The sequence below is a fragment of the Brassica napus genome, chromosome A7 (assembly GCF_020379485.1).
Source record: "Brassica napus cultivar Da-Ae chromosome A7, Da-Ae, whole genome shotgun sequence".
NCBI lineage: Eukaryota > Viridiplantae > Streptophyta > Magnoliopsida > Brassicales > Brassicaceae > Brassica > Brassica napus.
In genome coordinates, this window is record NC_063440.1 from 600,763 (window position 1) to 618,432 (window position 17,670).

Below are 17,670 nucleotides of genomic sequence, written 5' to 3' on the forward strand. Positions count from 1 at the left end.
CCAAAGGGAATAGAATCTGGTAGATAACGAAAAAGAATTAAAATAAGATCAGACATAAACGTCTGTGAGGTATATTGTGAATAGTCTTGTAGAGCGGCCACTTTCTTTCGCCATGATTAGGGTATAGAGCTAACGATCTGAGGTAAGAGAGATAAGAATATGATCTGAGGTAAGAGAGATAAGTGTATAAATATGGATCTAGATATAAGGCGGAGGGGAGATGTAGAAGGTCGGTAAGGATCTTGAATGGAGGCTTTAAGGGAGAACATTAAAGTTCCAGCCCTTTCATCGGAGGCGTTTTGCGGGAAGTTTTGGGGGAGACAAAGAAAATCGCCATGCGAAAAAAGAAATGGGAGAGACGGCAATTAGGGTTACTGAGAGGATGAGAAAGCCTTAGCTTTAGTTTTACCAAAACGGCGATTAGGATTAATGGGATGGGCTGCGAGAAAGTTATTTACCTGGCCCACCGGCAAGTGTTGTGCACATCTATACTATTATTTGCGAAGTAAATTTTTGGAATCGAGGTCTCACGTTAAAAGTTAGAGTGGTTAATATCATTTATACCCTTAATGAATAAAATGAATAAATAAATTAAAAAATAAAAACGAAATTTTAATTGATTTGATTAGATTATTGATTAATAAGTTGACAAAAAAAAAGATTATTGATTAATAATAATATTAGTAAGAATTATCCAAAATCTGAAAATATAATTTAAGAAAGTGATAATTTCTGTATATATTATATTGTTATCTGAAAAAATCTTTTAGTAAAAAAGTAAAAACATAAATTATATAACTAAATATTAATCAAATAAAATTATTAATTATATAATTAATAATAGAATATTGAATTATCCAAAATCTAAAAATATAATTAAAAAAAGATAATTTCTATAAATATATATATTGTATTGTTATCTGAAAAAGTATTTTAGTAAAACGTTAAAAACATAAATTATATAATTAAATATTAATCAAATAAAGTAAATTTTTTGAATCGAGCTCTCACGTTCAAAGTTAGAGTGGTTAATATTGTTTATACCTTTAATGAATAAAATATATAAATAAATTAAAAATAATAAAAACAAAATTTTAATTGATTTGATTAGATAATTGATTAATATTAATAATAGTAAGAATTATCCAAAATCTGAAAATATAATTTAAAAGGGAGATAAATTATGTATATATTGTATTGTTATCTGAAAAAGTCTTTTAGTAAGAAGTTAAAAACATAAATTATACAACTAAATATTAATTAAATAAAAATTTTTAATTATATAATTAAAAATATAATATTGAGTTATTTTAAAATTTATTTTAGTAATGAATATAGTGTACAAAGAACTTTTCAAAAATTTATAAAAATATTTAAGTCCGCGTCGCGGACAAAACATCTAATTTATTTAATTAAACATTTATCTAATTATTCTGTACTGTTTTACTGTTGTCGTTGTTTAGCTACAAATCGAATAAATATTTAGTAATTAAATTCTTCACTACAGAACACAGGCGTGTAATCCAAGACCTTGAATCTAACCATGCTATATTGCTTCAATCGTATGCTTCTGGGCCCCACATAAGCCGCTGTGTACAAAGCCCAAACGTTTTATTGCAAACGAAGCCCGAACGTTTTATTGCAATTTCAATTGGAAGCCCAATCCCAGTGACATGGCAATATGATAGGTTGAGATTATTTTGCACATGTGGCATCTCTCTTTAGCCTTTAAATTAGCTTCTTTTATATAGTAGGATTTTGTAAAATTTTAGATATATATATATTATAGATATATATATAATAGATATATATAATAGATTTCGACTAAATTTAATAGAATTTGAGTATTTTGTGTGTTTTTTCAGATCCTACCCGACCCGGACTGATAAGGATCCAAAAATTACGTGTATTTTACAAGTATTTTAATTATAGATCTGAACCGACCCAGATCTGAGAAGCACCGACCTGAACCCGAATCAAAAATTTACAAATACCTATTTGGTCTAAATGTCTATGACTGGAAGGACCCGAACCCAAGAAGAACCGGTCCTAACCCAACCCGAAGACGCGAACACCCAGGACTATAGCTCGTTGTTTCATAAACCAAACAAAGCATTTCTAGACCTATGATCGAATAATAGAGAAAATTATTATCACTCTGACTGAAGGAAAAATCAAGTTGAGAAAGACAACAAAGCCAGTTGTTTATAATGGTATATAGAAGCTTTATGCTAAACATTGCCGTCTCAACACCCCCAGTTTTGCTTATAGTTGGTTTATCTGAAGAGAATAGTAAAAAAAAAAAAACTAAAACTTAAAGAGTGCAAGGTTAATCCATCTAGCAAGATAAAACTACTTTTCTTCTACTGTTTCAGGAACTGAAAAATCAAAAGAGAGATTGAGTATTAAAAATAATCATAGAACCAAATTTTTTTCTTCATTATATGATAATCAGTTTGTGACATATTACCATGGCGATGCCATCAGACACCATAAGATGATACATGCCTTCAGCAACTCCAGAGTAAAGATTTGCCTCCTTTGCACCACATCCTGATGAAAATGGCACATCAATCGATTAACTAGAAACATTCTACTGCACCCGTTGTTCATCATTACAGACAGAAAAACAAAAGGAAGTTGAATTGTAAAACTAAGACAGAGATACAAACAAATTCTACGAAAGAAACGAAAACAAGAAACCTAAAGTGAAGGAACAAAGAGGAAGATGAAACGAAGTCGGTAACATCCTGGATTAGCCACAAGTCGTGCTTTTTTTATGTCCTCCCTCAGAACCCATACACAACTTCTTTCTGAAACCATCATGACAACAGGTAAAGCACAAGCAACATGAACACAACATACCCAAAATCAAGTAAATAACTTTTGAGAGTGAAGTTACCTGTAACTATGCTGCTTTGTGTGAGAAGACACCGAAATGCGGATATCATTGAGAAGCAGATTCATAACTTTTGAGCTCTCAGGTGCGGGGAGGGAAGATGTTTTCCATTGACTGGCCAGCTTTTCTATCAGCAGTCATGAGAGCGAGGGAAGACACCGAAATGCGGATGATTTGCAAGAAGCCATACGATCTGCTGCCATTCAATTGAAAAAGGGGATTCCAAGTCTATCATTTGTTAAAATTTGGTAATGTATTTGGAAACAAAACTAACATTATTTTTTAATGTAATGCTAAAGAACCTTTAAAGCGATGACTATAAGGTATTTCATTTCCTATATTCATGAGACTATTGACCAAGGCAAGTACCAGTACCAGCACCACCTTTTGCCGGAGGGAAGAAGCTTGCTACACTTTTTCACTCCTTAAGCTAAATGAGAAGGCCAATGCCCAAAAAGCTACATACTTGCAACAATGATGCATACCAATAATATGCTCTGATCCATTACAAAAAGCCAACGAGTCTGAAAAAAAAGAACTTGAAATATGTAAACAACAACTGAGCTAAAAAAGAAACTAAACTGCGTTTTCATTTAGCAAACACTGAGCTCAAACTCCGACGCAGCACAACTGATTCTTGGTTTCGATTCAAACACACAAAATCGGAGTAGTACCAATTCACAACACAAGAGAACAAAAAAAAAATAAAGAACTTTTGCTTTTACATATCGTTAGAGCATCTCCAATGGTGGTAACACATTGGAATCCTTAGCATTATTTTAGTAATTTTTTTTTTGAATAGTTAAGAATTCTAATAAAAAATGTTTGTTCAATGGTATATCTAATTAGGAGTCTTTAGGTATAATCTTGTCCCATGTTTCCTTAACCTGAAAGAGATTTACAAGATAGAAATTAGACATCAAAAGTAATCAACTTGTTCTCCTATACAATCGAACTTGTTCTCCTATACATTCACAACACTAAAGAATCTGACTTATAAACAGTCTGAAAAGAATCTGAAACCGTAAAGAATTCACAACATTAAAGAATTCACAGAGCACACAGTAGTAATACTAATCTATGAGAAGAAGATAGTACTTCTGGGTAAACAATCTAAAGAACACAACACTCCAATCGTAATGAATCACAGAGTCGAAATCTTAACAACACAACACAACCCTCTTTGAACTACAAACAAAAATCGTTTTCAAACACTAACTACAAACGAAGACTTTCCCAAATCAATTCAAACACAAATCGTTTTGAAACCCTAATAGATTGACTCTTTCAAAATAAGAGAAGAAGATAATCCCAAATCGCATGAAACCAAGATCGTTTTCAAACATTAATGTACCTATGTCCACAAATTTTCAAACTAAGCAGGTTTAAGAATCATGGTTAGAGTTTAAAAAGAATTACTAATCAGATTTAAGAATCATGGTTAGAGTTAAAAAAAAATTACTAATCAGGTTTAAGAATCATGGTTAGAGTTAAAAAAAATTAATAATCTCAAACCAATGAGACAGGGCCAACACATTAAGGACTTCATCCTTTTAATCCTTAGTTAAGGATTCATTCTTAACTTTTCTTAACTGTGCACCATTTTTTAATGTTTGTTTAATGATAAAGTGCTAAGGATTATAGCTAAGGATTTGCTATAATCCACCATTGTACATGCTCTTAGTAATGGAAAAAGAAATATGGACTTTAGATTTTTTTTTTTTTTTTTGAAACCCGAGCTTCGATCGCATTCTCCGGAGGAAAATCGATTTGCAAACTATATCTATTTTATTGAAAACTCCATAAAACCTTTGGAGCGTCACGGATCATTTTAGCGATTGCGGTTACTTCAGACGGCGTTTGGGGGGGGGGAAATTGTGGCATTATGGTAATTATGTATCGAAAGATATGGTATACTTGTCAATAATTCCTTGTGTAAACGGCTCTATGCGTAGAAAGAGAGAGAGAGAGAGAGATGTATAAAATCATCATCAAATCTATCAAATGTCAAATAAAAAAAAGATGCAACCTTTCTTCTTCTCTGTGTTGTCAAATCACATCAAGAGCTCTCTTTCTTCGTCATCATCATGAAAAGTCTCTGCATAAAACTGTTTGCACTGGTGGTGTGAGAGTGCTGCTAGAGATAGTTTAAAGATGCAACCTTTTTGCTTATCATCATCAACATCATCACTGTAGTCTCTTTTAATTTTTTCTTTATAAACAAACAGTCCTTCAACTTCAAGGGTTGTGTTGCTTTTGGAAGAAAGATGATAACTTCGCAGAGGTCGCTGATCGTTCTTCCGGCTCGGCTCGAAACCGTTTTGGAGAAAATATACAGCAAACACAAATGTCCTCCCATAAACGACGACTCAAGGCAGAGACTTTCTTCGATCCCTGAGGAGATAGCTTTCGATTTGCTCAGGAAAGCTTTTAATTCTCCGGGAACGTCCAGCCTCGACCGCTTCATCGCCTCTAAGCTTACTAGCTCGTATCCTCCTCCTGGTTCCTCTCGAAGCAGACTTTCTCAAGGTCAGTCAGTTTCTATCCAAACAAAAAAAAGAAGCAAGCAGAGTCTTTGTATTTGACTGTGGTTTTGTTGCTCTGATTGTAGAAGAGATACCTGTTGATTATGAAGCTCCTTCTTTGAGAAGACGCCAAGTCAATGGAGGGTCTTCTCTTCACATTCCTCCTCCTCCTCAGCTCTTACTAGCTTTGGGTGAACTTGAGTTCAACAAGGCCTTTCTCTTGCTTACCTACATTCCTCGGTATGTTTATTTATGCCTCCTAAGTTTTCTACTTTTCACTTAAGTTGGTTCTGGTAGAAACTACCCTTTTAATGATAATACTTTTTGATGTTAAACAGGAAAGATCTGGGTCAGGTTGAAATAACTGCTGAAGAGATCAGAGGATGGAAGGATTTGTCTATGGTTGCATTTGAAGCTGCGGTTTGGGACAGTTTGGGAAATAAATTTTGTTCCCCAACAGACCGTAGATTGGTATTTTTGTCTGTTTCCTCTATTTGTACTATTTGGGTCTTTATATGCTTCTTCTGTTTCTGCAGTCACTGGAATGTGATAATGAGAAGACTAGCTACTACCAATGTCATGTTGCTTCGGATGGCAGTTACACATTCAAGGTGTGTTGCATGTCTACTTTTCTGTTAAAGCAATTATTTTGCAAGTTGCTATCTTATGTCTATTCCACATTTCTTGGTATCTACTTATACTAATGGAGACACTTTTTTCACAGGGCCCTCTTCTTGAACCCACTGGAACACACCTGCACAAGGTCTTGGGTGATGCTAATGTGTTGACTGTCAAGTTTGAGGATGTCCCGAGAAACTCATCAACCGATCGTTACACTACATACAGAAGGATTGCCAAGAATGGTATCATGCTTGGGTTACGTCGTTATCAATTTTTTGGTGGGTCTATTTTCTCTTTATCATTCATGTCAACACTTTTTCACTATTTTAAAATATTATTTATTTGGAGCTTGTTATTATAACACTCTGTTGAACAGTTTTCAAAGATGGTGGAAAAGAAGAAAAGAAGAAAGACTTTTCTACAAAGGGAGTGAAATGCTACTTCATACGCACAGACTCCACGTCTGCTAATGATGTGGGAAGTCCCTACATCTTCTCCGGGAAGTCAGTTTATGAAGCTCGCATGCATTTTATGCATGTCCACACATTGCCATCTTTGGCCAACTACATGGCAAGGTACCTCAGTTTCTTTTATAAGTCTCTACTGTTTTTATCTTTGAGCTTCTGTAGAGATCTTTTCCTTTCTAATTTGAGTCACTGTGTGTTTTTGTTGATGCTTCAGGTTTTCATTGATTCTTTCAAAGACCAAGAAGCTTGAAGTTGACATGACTGGGATCACCTTCGAGAAAATCGATGATATACACTGCCATGTACTTTGTCCTACAGGAACTGTGTCTCTATCTAAAGTAGCTTATACTAGTCGTGTTCACTTTGTGCTTTAATCTTTTTCCATCTCTTCCAATTGCAGGATCAAAACAATAATGATGTTCTGGATAAGAATGGGAAACCATGTATACATTCAGATGGCACTGGCTACATCTCTGAAGATCTTGCTCGGATGTGTCCAGTAAACATATTAAAAGGAAAATGTCTCAGAAATGATAATGTTCAAACCCCTGTTCAAGACCCGGTATGTATACCAGAGTGAAAACCCCTCTTCATGCTCCATTATATACTTGTCCATTACTGAACTCACAATTACTTTTCCAAACAGCCTCTTCTGATCCAGTTTCGGATGTTTTTTGATGGCTATGCTGTTAAGGGAACTTTTCTCCTAAACAAGAAAGTAAGTCTGCTCTCCTTTTTTTTTCCATTACAAAATTTGTTTGCGAGCTATTCCCTTATGTTCCGCCGTATTTTGGCAGCTTCCTCCTCAGACTGTCCAGGTTCGACCTTCTATGATCAAGGTCTCTAAAGATCCAGCTTTGTCAGATTTTAGCACTTTTGATTCCCTAGAGGTTGTCACAACAAGGTACGTGTTTATTTGATACATCTCTCTTTTAATGTTATCCTAGTGACATCTAGCTGTTTCCATCATCCAGTAATCCACCTAAAAGAACAAAGTTATCAAAAAACTTGGTTGCGCTGCTTAGCTATGGAGGAATCCCTGATGAATTCTTTCTGGATATATTGCTCAACACCCTGGAAGAGTACAAAACCATCTTCAACAACAAACGTGCTGCTCTTAAAGGTTCTCAATCCTTTAGTCCCTAGAAACTTATGCTGTAACTAATGATTCATCTTCTAAGAAGCCATTTGATTTGATGCAGCTGCCCTTAACTATGGGGATATGGACGATCAGAACGCTGCACAAATGATTTTGGTTGGTATCCCACTTGACGAACCACACTTGAAGGATCATTTGTCTATTCTTTCAAACACAGAGAAGAATGATCTCAGAGCAGGAAAGCTTCCTGTGAGTGAATCATACTACCTCATGGGTACTGTTGATCCCACCGGAGAGTTGAAGGAAGATGAAGTCTGTGTCATCCTGTATGATTGCTAATCACTTTTGAGTCTTTACATGATAAAGAATAGATGAAGTCTTGTTCATTTCTGCACTACTTTCTTTGTTGTGGGTCTGTGTAGTGAGTCTGGCCAAATCTCAGGGAATGTGCTAGTTTACAGGAATCCTGGACTACATTTTGGAGACATACATGTACTTAAGGCTACTTATGTTAAGGCCTTGGAGGAGTATGTAGGAAACTCCAAGTATGGTGTCTTCTTTCCTCAGAAAGGTCCAAGATCTTTGGGAGATGAGATTGCAGGTGGTGATTTTGATGGTGATTTGTATTTCATCTCCAGAAATCCAGAGGTAAATAACACCTTCGTTAGAAAGTAAGGATATGATTTGTTGTAACCTGACTCTTTTTGGTTTGCTATCTGTTGTAGCTACTTGAACACTTCAAACCAAGTGAGCCGTGGGTGAGTTTGACTCCTCCTACTAAAGGCAACTCTGCTAGAAAGCCAAGCCATCTTTCACCAGCGGAGCTGGAGGAAGAGCTTTTCGATATGTTCTTGAAGGCAAGATTTAATGCTAGGTACTCTCAACTTAAGCTCTAGATTCACAACTGTGTTTTGGATCAATCTTTGGGATTTATGTTTCTCTTCTCTTGGGTTTACAGCAATGTTGTAGGGATAGCTGCTGATAGCTGGTTAACAATAATGGACCGCTTCCTCGTGCTAGGAGATGAGAACGCTGAGGAAAAAGCTGAAATGAAGAAGAAAATGTTAAAGCTGATTGATATATACTATGATGCTCTTGATGCACCAAAGAAAGGTGCTAAGGTCTTTCTCCCAGACGAGCTGAGGCCTGACATTTTCCCACACTACATGGAGCGTGATCAGAAATTCAAGTCCACTTCTATTCTTGGAATAATCTATGACTTTGTTAAATCACAGACAGCAGAGGAACACAAACCATCAGCTGGTAAAGGGCCTTTCTTCTTACTACTGATCAGAACACAGAAACAAATGATTATATCATCATAATTATCTGTTTAACCGTGGTCTATAAATTTCAGAGATCAGTAAACTTGCGTGTTTCGAAGATGAGCCAGTCTCTGATTATCATAAGAAGAAATGGGGACAGTTGTATGAAAAGTACAGAAAGGAGATGATACAGGCGATGGGTAACAAAGATGAATCAGCCAATGAAGTTATCCAGAGATACAAGCAGGTAAGCTCTTCAATTAACTTAATGGATCACGTGTGTTTTGTGTTATTTTGTCTCCCACCAACAGGAGTGAGTCATCTTATGCTGTAGAAACAAACAATTCTGAAATTCGTTTTCTGCTTGTTGGGTGTGTCAGGAGTTCTATGGTGCTGCAGGGTTTGAAGACAACAAGAAAAGTATAGAAGAACTTTATCCGCAAGCCTTGGCACTTTACAACGTCGTTTACGACCATGCAATCATAATGGATAACGTTCGAAACTGTGGGTTTGCCTGGAAGGTTGCAGGACCGATCCTGTGCAGGTTCTACCTTGAGAAAAAGCAGGGAAAATCCTTACTGTGTTCACTCCCAATGCTTAAAGAGCTTTGGGGTTGATCACAAAGCACTTGTTATCTGCCCTGTTCTTGTAGTATAAATAAGCCTTTTGTTGTGTCATAAGAAGCGTGCGAGTCAAGTATCTTACCTTGGTAAAAAAACCTAATCTATAGGTGAAGCTATCCGTTCCAGATGTGATGTAGCACCTTTTGTTTTTAGTTCTAAATCTTATCGTCTATTGTGTGATACTTTCGTGTGTATTTGCTTATGAACTGTTCTTGTAAAAAATTATGTTAAACATCAGTTAGTTAGCTCTGCTGCACCAGCTTACTCGGACGAGACAGTCAGAAAATACTGGAGTAGTAACTCTACCGGCAAGCATTGGCACTTGACAACTTCGTTTACGATTATGCCACCATAAAGAACAAAGTTTGATTTTGTCGTCGGTTTGTCTAAAAGGCTGCAGGGCCGGTCTGTGTAAATTCTACCTTAAGAAAACAGAGGAGAAGTCAATCCCCTGTTCAGCTCCTTTGCTCAAAGAGCTTTCGGGTTGAACAAACTTACTTGCCATGTTCTGTTCTGCTCCGTTCCGGTAAAAAGAAAAAAGAAAATTAATATAAGCGTTGTGATGTATAACAGGTTGCGTGTTAGTCAAGTATCTTATTTAAGTAACCTAACTTTTAGGTAAAGCTCTGTGGTGTATGCCTTTTGGTATTAGTTCTAATCCTTAGATTTGTCCTCTAGTGTGTATATTTTCTTATGAAATAAAATAAAGACTAAGCAGCTTATATATTTTATTTTCAACCTAACTGTACGTGGCGACTTGTGGAGTTCATGTGGTGTACAAATATGTCTTCTTCCGTGTGACACCTCTCTGCATCCTCAAGCTTCCATTTGGCTTTTCCACCACCTTCTTCTTGATCCTTTATTATATAAACTAAACTTCTTTCCAGATTCTTTCCTTGTAATACTTCTCTTCAGATACTTCTTTTCACTTTTGTTTTTTGGATTGTGTTCATTGCTCCTTTCGAGATGGAGAAGAATGTGAAGAACTCGGATATGAAGTCCTCTGTCAATGGTGGCGTTGTTGATGTCTATGGAGAAGACTCAGCCACCATTGAGCACAGCATAACTCCATGGTCTCTCTCTGTTTCTAGGTAAACAACATAACTTCTCCAAAGTCACAGAACTACTAAGTCTCTAAACTAACACTTAAGGTAGTAATTAACTTGGTTTCTTTGTGTTCAGTGGGTATTCATTACTGAGAGATCCTCGCTACAACAAAGGACTTGCTTTCAGTGAGAAAGAGAGAGACACACACTACTTGCGTGGCCTTCTTCCTCCAGCTGTTGTTGATCAAAATCTTCAGGTGAACACTTGGACGTGATTTTAGTTATTTTATTGAGATATCTTTTGTTAACGCTGTTTCAAATGATTTTAGGAGAAGAGGCTGATCAACAACATCAGACAGTATCAATATCCATTACAAAAGTACATGGCCTTGACAGAACTTCAGGAAAGAAACGAGAGGCTGTTTTACAAGTTGTTGATAGATCATGTTGAGGAGCTTCTACCTATCGTTTATACTCCAACTGTTGGTGAAGCTTGTCAGAAATATGGAAGTATTTTCAGGCGACCTCAGGGTCTATTCATCAGTTTAAAAGAGAGGTTAACTTCTATTTCTATATTATGATTCCTCCTTTTTTTACCCTTTTTTTTTAACTTTATATTCATTCATTCATACAGAGGTAAAATTCTAGATGTGTTAAAGAACTGGCCTGAAAGGAACATACAGGTTATAGTTGTTACAGATGGTGAAAGGATTTTGGGTTTAGGAGATCTTGGATGTCAGGTAAGTCCACTGATGTGGCTTCAGTTCAAGTCTTGTATAAGTAACTGACCAGAGTTGGTGTTGACATTAGGGGATGGGTATACCTGTTGGTAAACTGGCCTTATATACAGCACTTGGAGGTGTTCGTCCTTCTGCGGTAAGTGTAGTTGGGGTTTGTGGAGTGTTTTACCAGTAAGTAATATGAGGAGACTAAGTTGCTTTTTTTTTTTTTTTTAATTGCAGTGCTTACCTGTCACCATTGATGTGGGAACAAACAATGAGAAACTGTTGAATGATGAGTTCTACATAGGACTCAAACAAAAGCGAGCAACGGGACAGGTATGCTTTAATCGTGGTCTTGATAGTTTCAAAAACTCATGAGTAGATTCTTATGCATAACATGATTTCTGCAGGAGTATAGAGACCTCTTGCATGAGTTCATGAGTGCTGTGAAGCAGAACTATGGTGAAAATGTTCTTATACAGGTGCTAAGTTATGATGAATTCTTGCTTCTTCAGTATGATTTTTTTTGTGTAACCTTTGTTATGTATATATGCTTTTGTTATCTTCCATTTGTCACAGTTTGAAGATTTTGCTAATCATCACGCTTTCGAGTTGCTTGCAAAGTACCGGGATAGTCACCTAGTCTTCAACGATGATATACAGGTAAGGTTTCAGACTTCTTCTTGGTGTTTATTGTTGTCTTCATAGTTCTAAAGAGTTTTTGTCTTTGTGGATTCAGGGGACAGCAGCTGTTGTTCTTGCTGGATTAGTGTCCGCACAGAAGTTAACTAATAGTCCACTTGCAGAGCACACCTTCCTCTTTCTTGGTGCTGGTGAAGTAAGAATCAGTTCTTTTTTTTTTGGCAGAACAGTCTCTGATCCTTACAAGTTTGGCCTAAAATGATTTGTGCATAACAGTATCTGATGTCTTATTGTTTTGTTGTTGCAGGCTGGTACTGGAATAGCAGAACTTATAGCTCTTTATATCTCAAAACAGGTGATGATTTGTCTTGAATTTTGGTGAAATTTTTGGTCCAGTTGCTTTCAGTTTACCTCATCTTTCTTGTGCAGATGAATGCTTCGGTAGAGGAAAGCCGCAAGAAGATCTGGCTTGTTGACTCTAAGGTAGAACTTTCAACATAAGATGTTTCATTGGAACTATAATTTTGAAGCAATTTTTGGTTCTTTGTGGTAGGGACTGATTGTTAACTCTCGTAAAGAATCACTGCAAGCCTTCAAGAAACCATGGGCTCATGAACATGAACCTGTCAATGACCTCTTAGGTGCCATCAAGGTTTGAAACTTCTTCTTCATGTTTAGATCTCAATCTGTTTTTTTTTTTCTATTTCTCCTCTTTAAGTTATATATGTTTCACCAGGCCATAAAACCGAATGTTCTGATTGGATCTGCTGGCATTGGACGGTCTTTCACAAAAGAAGTGATTGAAGCCATGTCTTCCATTAATGAGGTACTTGTTATTCATTCCTCTGCTAAGTGATTGCATCAAGACAACGGTTTGGTTTAAAGAAGAACATGTTCTTGCAGAGACCTTTGATAATGGCACTCTCTAACCCAACAACACAATCAGAATGTACAGCTGAAGAAGCTTATACCTGGAGTAAGGTAACAAGTCTCTCGAAACCACACTACTTTCATATGGAGTTCAAGTTTTGTGATCTTCTTTGTTGGTATGAAGGGTCGTGCAATATTTGCAAGTGGAAGCCCGTTTGATCCAGTTGAGTATGAAGGAAGTGTGTTTGTATCTACTCAGGCGAACAATGCCTACATATTTCCTGGTTTTGGACTTGGTTTGGTCATCTCCGGAGCAGTACGAGTACATGATGATATGCTTCTGGCCGCAGGTAAGTGTTTCAAATGCCTGAAAATCTCAAAAAGAGATCTAAAGCTAGCAGAAGCTCTGAAGTCTTTGTTGGTATGTTGTGCGTAATAATATATAGCGGATGCATTAGCTGGACAAGTAAGCAAAGAGAACTATGAGAAAGGAATGATATATCCTTCCTTCTCTTCCATCCGCAAAATATCAGCTCACATCGCAGCCAATGTAGCAACTAAAGCATATGAACTTGGTATCTCCCTCTTTGCTCTCTCTCTTTTCTCTTTCTCTCTCGCATTCAGTCTTAAAACTAAAGATATTGGGTTTACAGGACTGGCGGGGAGGCTTCCACGGCCAAAGGAGATTGTCAAGTGTGCGGAGAGTAGCATGTACAGCCCCACCTATCGTATCTACCGTTGAGAGTTGAAGACCAAGAAAAAAAGCTCAATGCCTGTTTTGTATGTAAACTACTGTTTCCTTGTTCCCCAAGTGTTTTTCAGTACTATGTTTCAGTAAATAATGAACTGCTTCGTCTTTGGAGTTCAAAACACTTGCAACATCTCATGTTAGCCTTGTATCTCTTACCCTCACTAATACTACAAGACTATAATTATCTGTTCTAAGCTTTTGCTTTTTTGGTTCAACCCAACCCTTTATGAACAAACATTGTATAAGCAAAACAGCTTGAGGGGTAAGACAAACCAAAAGAAATCAACGAATAAGAATTTCCTAGAGGGGAATAATGCATTTTTCTTCACCAATAAACATTTTGTAACCAAGAAAAACAAAAAACAATATCAAATCTTCCCCAATCTGGAAAAAGAATCACCAAAGAATCAATCATCTATTCACCCACGAATACCCGGGCAAGAGAAACGACTTTTTGAGCTTTGCTTTCTAACTGTATTAAGAAAACGAACTTTTTAAACATCAAACTTCTTTGGTTGTCGCCAGTGAGCCAAGTTTCTTCCCAATGAGCTTAAGAAGGAAGCTTTATGTGTAGCTCCCTTCTTACCATACAAGTGTTTCCCTCCTAAATCAGTCTTTGCTGGTACCATGTCATTCCTTCTCTCAATCTGTTATCACATTCCCAATAAACAATCTCAACACACACTTGTCTAGGTGGTGACATATACTTAAAAAGACACACTTGGTTTTACCTTGAAAACCTTTCCATTTCTCAAGTGGTATCTAATTCCAGACCAGTTTATGGATTGAGAAAAGTGAGAACGGAATGCTGAGATCGGATATAGAAAGTTGTCCACTAGCATTGCTATAAATATCTGCAAAACAAAATTTCCCCAAAAATATCAAACCTAGTAACATTCTTTTTCTCCTCTCTTATCTTAACATCATTACTCAGTTTTTGTATCATCTAATCAATAAAGAGGGGTTGAAAGCACGTACAAGTGCCCAGTTGTAAGGTGCAAGAGTGAGACGTGGAGCCTCTGGGGATAACAGATTGCATAGCGTCACTTCTCGTCTTGTCAAATTCCACATTGCTAGAAGCTCGATGAAGGTGCAGATCGCCAACAGTATAACAAGGGACATACCTGCAAATAACCTCATCTTTCCAGGTCAGTATGTAGCACAAAGAACAGCATACAATACAACAGTTATAAGTTGAATATGAAGAAAGGTATGCTCACCACTAGAAGCAAAGGTTGCGTCTTCAAGTTGACTATATCCCTTGATATAAATTCTTAAAGCTGATGTGATGTGGATGACAGACATAACATATGGTGCAACAAAACCCCATGATAGATAACAGTGGACGGCAAACAAAGCCTTGTTCATTATCCAGTTAACTTTGGATATGTAAGATTCCAGCACAAAGGTTTGCTTTCTCAAGTAGTTCCAGTACCTATAGAATAGGAGGAGGAAGAATGGTTAAACATCATATTTGGGGATTCAAACAAGTGAAATACGAGTATGTACCGTCCAAAACTTAGATCAGTTGCAAGAGGATGAGGGAATACAGCAACAGGAGGAGATGTAATGAGCCTCTTGTGAGCACCTGAGGCAAAGGAAAAAAAACAGGTGAGTGGAAACAAGAAGAAACTTTCAACTACACATACAATAATGTTACCTGCTAAAGCGGCAAGTGTCATATCATCCGAGTATCCACCATCACGTAAGCCAGAGACAACACCATATCGATCTTGTCTGAAATCATCAGCATGCATCTACAAAATAGTTGCAAAAATAACCACATGTAGCACGGATAATACAAAAGAAACACTATCTACCATGCTATTTACATACCATCATGCACCCTCCCCACAAAAAGAATGTTGTCCCACCAGTCGCAAATCCCATTGAGCAAGGCTGTAAAGAGAAAAATGCCATTTATGAAGCTCAACTTACAAAAAAAAAGCTACAAACATAAACGCATAATAGGGAAGCCAGTGAATAAATTATATTTTAAAGGAGTAAAGAAAGCAGACAAATGTCAACGTACCATGTGGTACTCATAGATGCAATAACTTCCAAGAGTTCCAGAGGGCAAGTCTAGAGGATACCCAGTTTGAATAAATATCTGCAACACATCACCATTGATGTTAATTAAGGGCCTATTATCATTAAGCTAATATATTCATGAACTATATAGTTTGGGGTACCCACCTCTGGATTTTTCTCCATCTCAGACGTGAGTGCTCCAATTGTTCCAGGATGCAGGCTAACATCATCGTCCAAAAACAACACATATTTGGTATCTTTGTGCATTTTCTCAACTCCAATCTTCACAGAAGCAGAAACCAAATTTTTAAAAAAGTCAGCAAAAGCCAATGACTGAACAACATAAATGAAAAAATGTATATTCGAAGATAGTTTAATTTATCACTAATTTGCTTCAACGTACCAACTGATTATGAATTTTCTGGCTGCAAGTAGTTGCTAAACCAGCAATAACAACCTTAGCTTCAACATGATCCTGCGCACATTTAAGCATAACAATGAGCAAACTTTTGGAGTCAGTACATACTTCATGACAAAAGAAGGTCATATGAACTATGAACTGAGAGTATTTTCCATCAGTGTCAAAATTATACAACCCGTTGTAACGTGTGTATACCTGATGCGTAGCTAATAGACGGGAAACAGCATGATAAGCAGGGTCTTCAGTACTTTCTAAAACAAATAGGAATTCCAGTGGTCCACCATAGAGAGAGGTGATCTACACAAACATATCGATCAAGATTAACGAGAAAGTTGGAACCAAGAAAGTATAAAAGAAAAAACTATGCCAAGAACATGAGGGTCTGACCTGACTTCTCCAATTGTGCAGATTGTGTTCTCCGAAGCCTTTTAGAGGCATGACAACGGAAACCCTGGGAAGTTTAGCCTGCCTAGAGTGCTCGAGTTCATTCATGTCTTGATAGAGAAACGCCAAGCTGTTTCCTGCTTTCATGCTGTTTTTGATTCTCTTAATCTCTCGGTTCCTTAAAGGTAGAAACAAAAACACACACACACTTTTCAGAATAAGAAAACAGCAAGCAAAGGAGACGCAAAGAAAGTACCTGACATATGCAGCCATTAACCAGCCTAGAGCAAGGAGTAAGCATATAACACATCCCTGAGAGGCATATGAAGAAACAATCAGACCAACAAAAGGCAGTAAAAATCTTATCTTGATGGTAAAATAAAATGCCCAACCAGACAAGTCTAGGAGTAGACATTATGCCCCCCAAAAAAAAACATAAAGCCTTCAGTTTCTCCTTATCTAAAAGCTTCTTGAGACAGTGCTATAAAAAACATTACTTTCCAAAAAACAGAACAAAGATTGTCCAAACGACGTATTGGAGAATGTCAAAACGAATCAAGAAGAGGCAAATGGATCTTAAAAATCCAAACTTTTAACATGAAAGGGACCAAAACAAGAGCTGACCTGGATCTGAACGAAGACGGCGAAAGGGGTGCAGAAGGCTCTGCTGAGAGAGAAGAGAATGGAATCCATGGAGTCCAATGTAGTAGACATTAAGATTGTTCCCCTGCTCTCTCTCCAAGTGTTCACGTCCCCTTCCTTACGAAGAAGCAAAAACACCCAATGGAGGAAGAGGAGGAGGAGGAGGAGGAAAATGAGGAACCCTAAGATTTGAAATTCGTCTCTAAATCTCTCTTAAAGTGGTGAAATTTAGCAGATCGCCATTGACGGAGCAGCGAAAATCCAGAGAGACGGAATCACACAGTTCATCCATTTAATCATCGACATTTCCCTTTCCTTCCTTCTTTTTTTTAATTCAAATTTTAAAATAAAGTTTACTATTTTTGATTATAATATTTATTTCTAAAAATGATAAAATACTAGTATGATAGTTATTTTCTTTCTTCTTTTTTTACCACTCTCTCTACTTAAAATCAGAAGTTTTTTTTTCATGTCCTCAACTTAATACAGTATTACACATATATATAGTCTGAGTATATAAATATATATAAGGAAAAAATATTTTTACAAGTTTATTAACATAACAATATGCATTTAATTCTTTTATATACTACTATATAAAAGGGACTAAATTCAAGGCTTTTGGGACTATCCACCTCAGCTAAAATATTTTCATCCAAAAA

The 17,670-nt window shown here is 36.7% G+C and overlaps 3 protein-coding genes across 4 annotated transcripts; 2 read left to right on the top strand and 1 right to left on the bottom strand.

The window, feature by feature from the left end:
• The first annotated feature begins 4,883 nt into the window (after positions 1 to 4,883).
• Positions 4,884 to 9,749, top strand: LOC106357580 (probable RNA-dependent RNA polymerase 5). Of its 2 annotated transcripts, none has more exons than XM_048737137.1 (17): positions 4,884 to 5,428; positions 5,511 to 5,664; positions 5,763 to 5,895; positions 5,961 to 6,035; positions 6,149 to 6,323; positions 6,422 to 6,620; positions 6,727 to 6,814; positions 6,913 to 7,074; positions 7,159 to 7,230; positions 7,322 to 7,416; positions 7,487 to 7,635; positions 7,715 to 7,937; positions 8,034 to 8,259; positions 8,337 to 8,485; positions 8,570 to 8,874; positions 8,969 to 9,123; positions 9,257 to 9,749. In XM_048737137.1, exons 1-17 carry the CDS (start codon positions 5,167 to 5,169, stop codon positions 9,491 to 9,493), a joined length of 2,859 nt encoding a protein of 952 aa, XP_048593094.1. In that variant the 5' UTR covers positions 4,884 to 5,166; the 3' UTR covers positions 9,494 to 9,749. The 2 variants fall into 2 exon arrangements, with proteins under 2 accessions (XP_048593094.1, XP_048593093.1); XM_048737136.1 differs by having other exon boundaries at positions 4,885 to 5,428; positions 7,310 to 7,416.
• Positions 9,750 to 10,386: 637 nt separating this feature from the next.
• On the top strand, positions 10,387 to 13,716 carry LOC125576639 (NADP-dependent malic enzyme 1-like). Its single transcript, XM_048737138.1, has 17 exons — positions 10,387 to 10,590; positions 10,682 to 10,802; positions 10,875 to 11,101; positions 11,180 to 11,285; positions 11,356 to 11,421; positions 11,508 to 11,603; positions 11,678 to 11,749; positions 11,847 to 11,930; positions 12,007 to 12,105; positions 12,217 to 12,264; positions 12,339 to 12,392; positions 12,463 to 12,561; positions 12,646 to 12,735; positions 12,813 to 12,890; positions 12,964 to 13,129; positions 13,226 to 13,354; positions 13,433 to 13,716. The coding sequence occupies exons 1-17, from the start codon at positions 10,466 to 10,468 to the stop codon at positions 13,519 to 13,521; spliced, it is 1,749 nt and encodes a 582-aa protein (XP_048593095.1). The 5' UTR covers positions 10,387 to 10,465; the 3' UTR covers positions 13,522 to 13,716.
• A 93-nt stretch (positions 13,717 to 13,809) lies between these two features.
• Positions 13,810 to 17,351, bottom strand: LOC125576640. The gene is made up of 14 exons (XM_048737139.1): positions 16,991 to 17,351; positions 16,623 to 16,678; positions 16,370 to 16,544; positions 16,178 to 16,279; positions 15,965 to 16,036; positions 15,727 to 15,843; positions 15,563 to 15,640; positions 15,367 to 15,429; positions 15,191 to 15,287; positions 15,040 to 15,118; positions 14,751 to 14,965; positions 14,509 to 14,654; positions 14,262 to 14,384; positions 13,810 to 14,177 (listed from the first exon to the last, which is right to left on the bottom strand). The coding sequence occupies exons 1-14, from the start codon at positions 17,078 to 17,080 to the stop codon at positions 14,025 to 14,027; spliced, it is 1,566 nt and encodes a 521-aa protein (XP_048593096.1). The 5' UTR covers positions 17,081 to 17,351; the 3' UTR covers positions 13,810 to 14,024.
• Between the last annotated feature and the right edge of the window lie 319 nt (positions 17,352 to 17,670).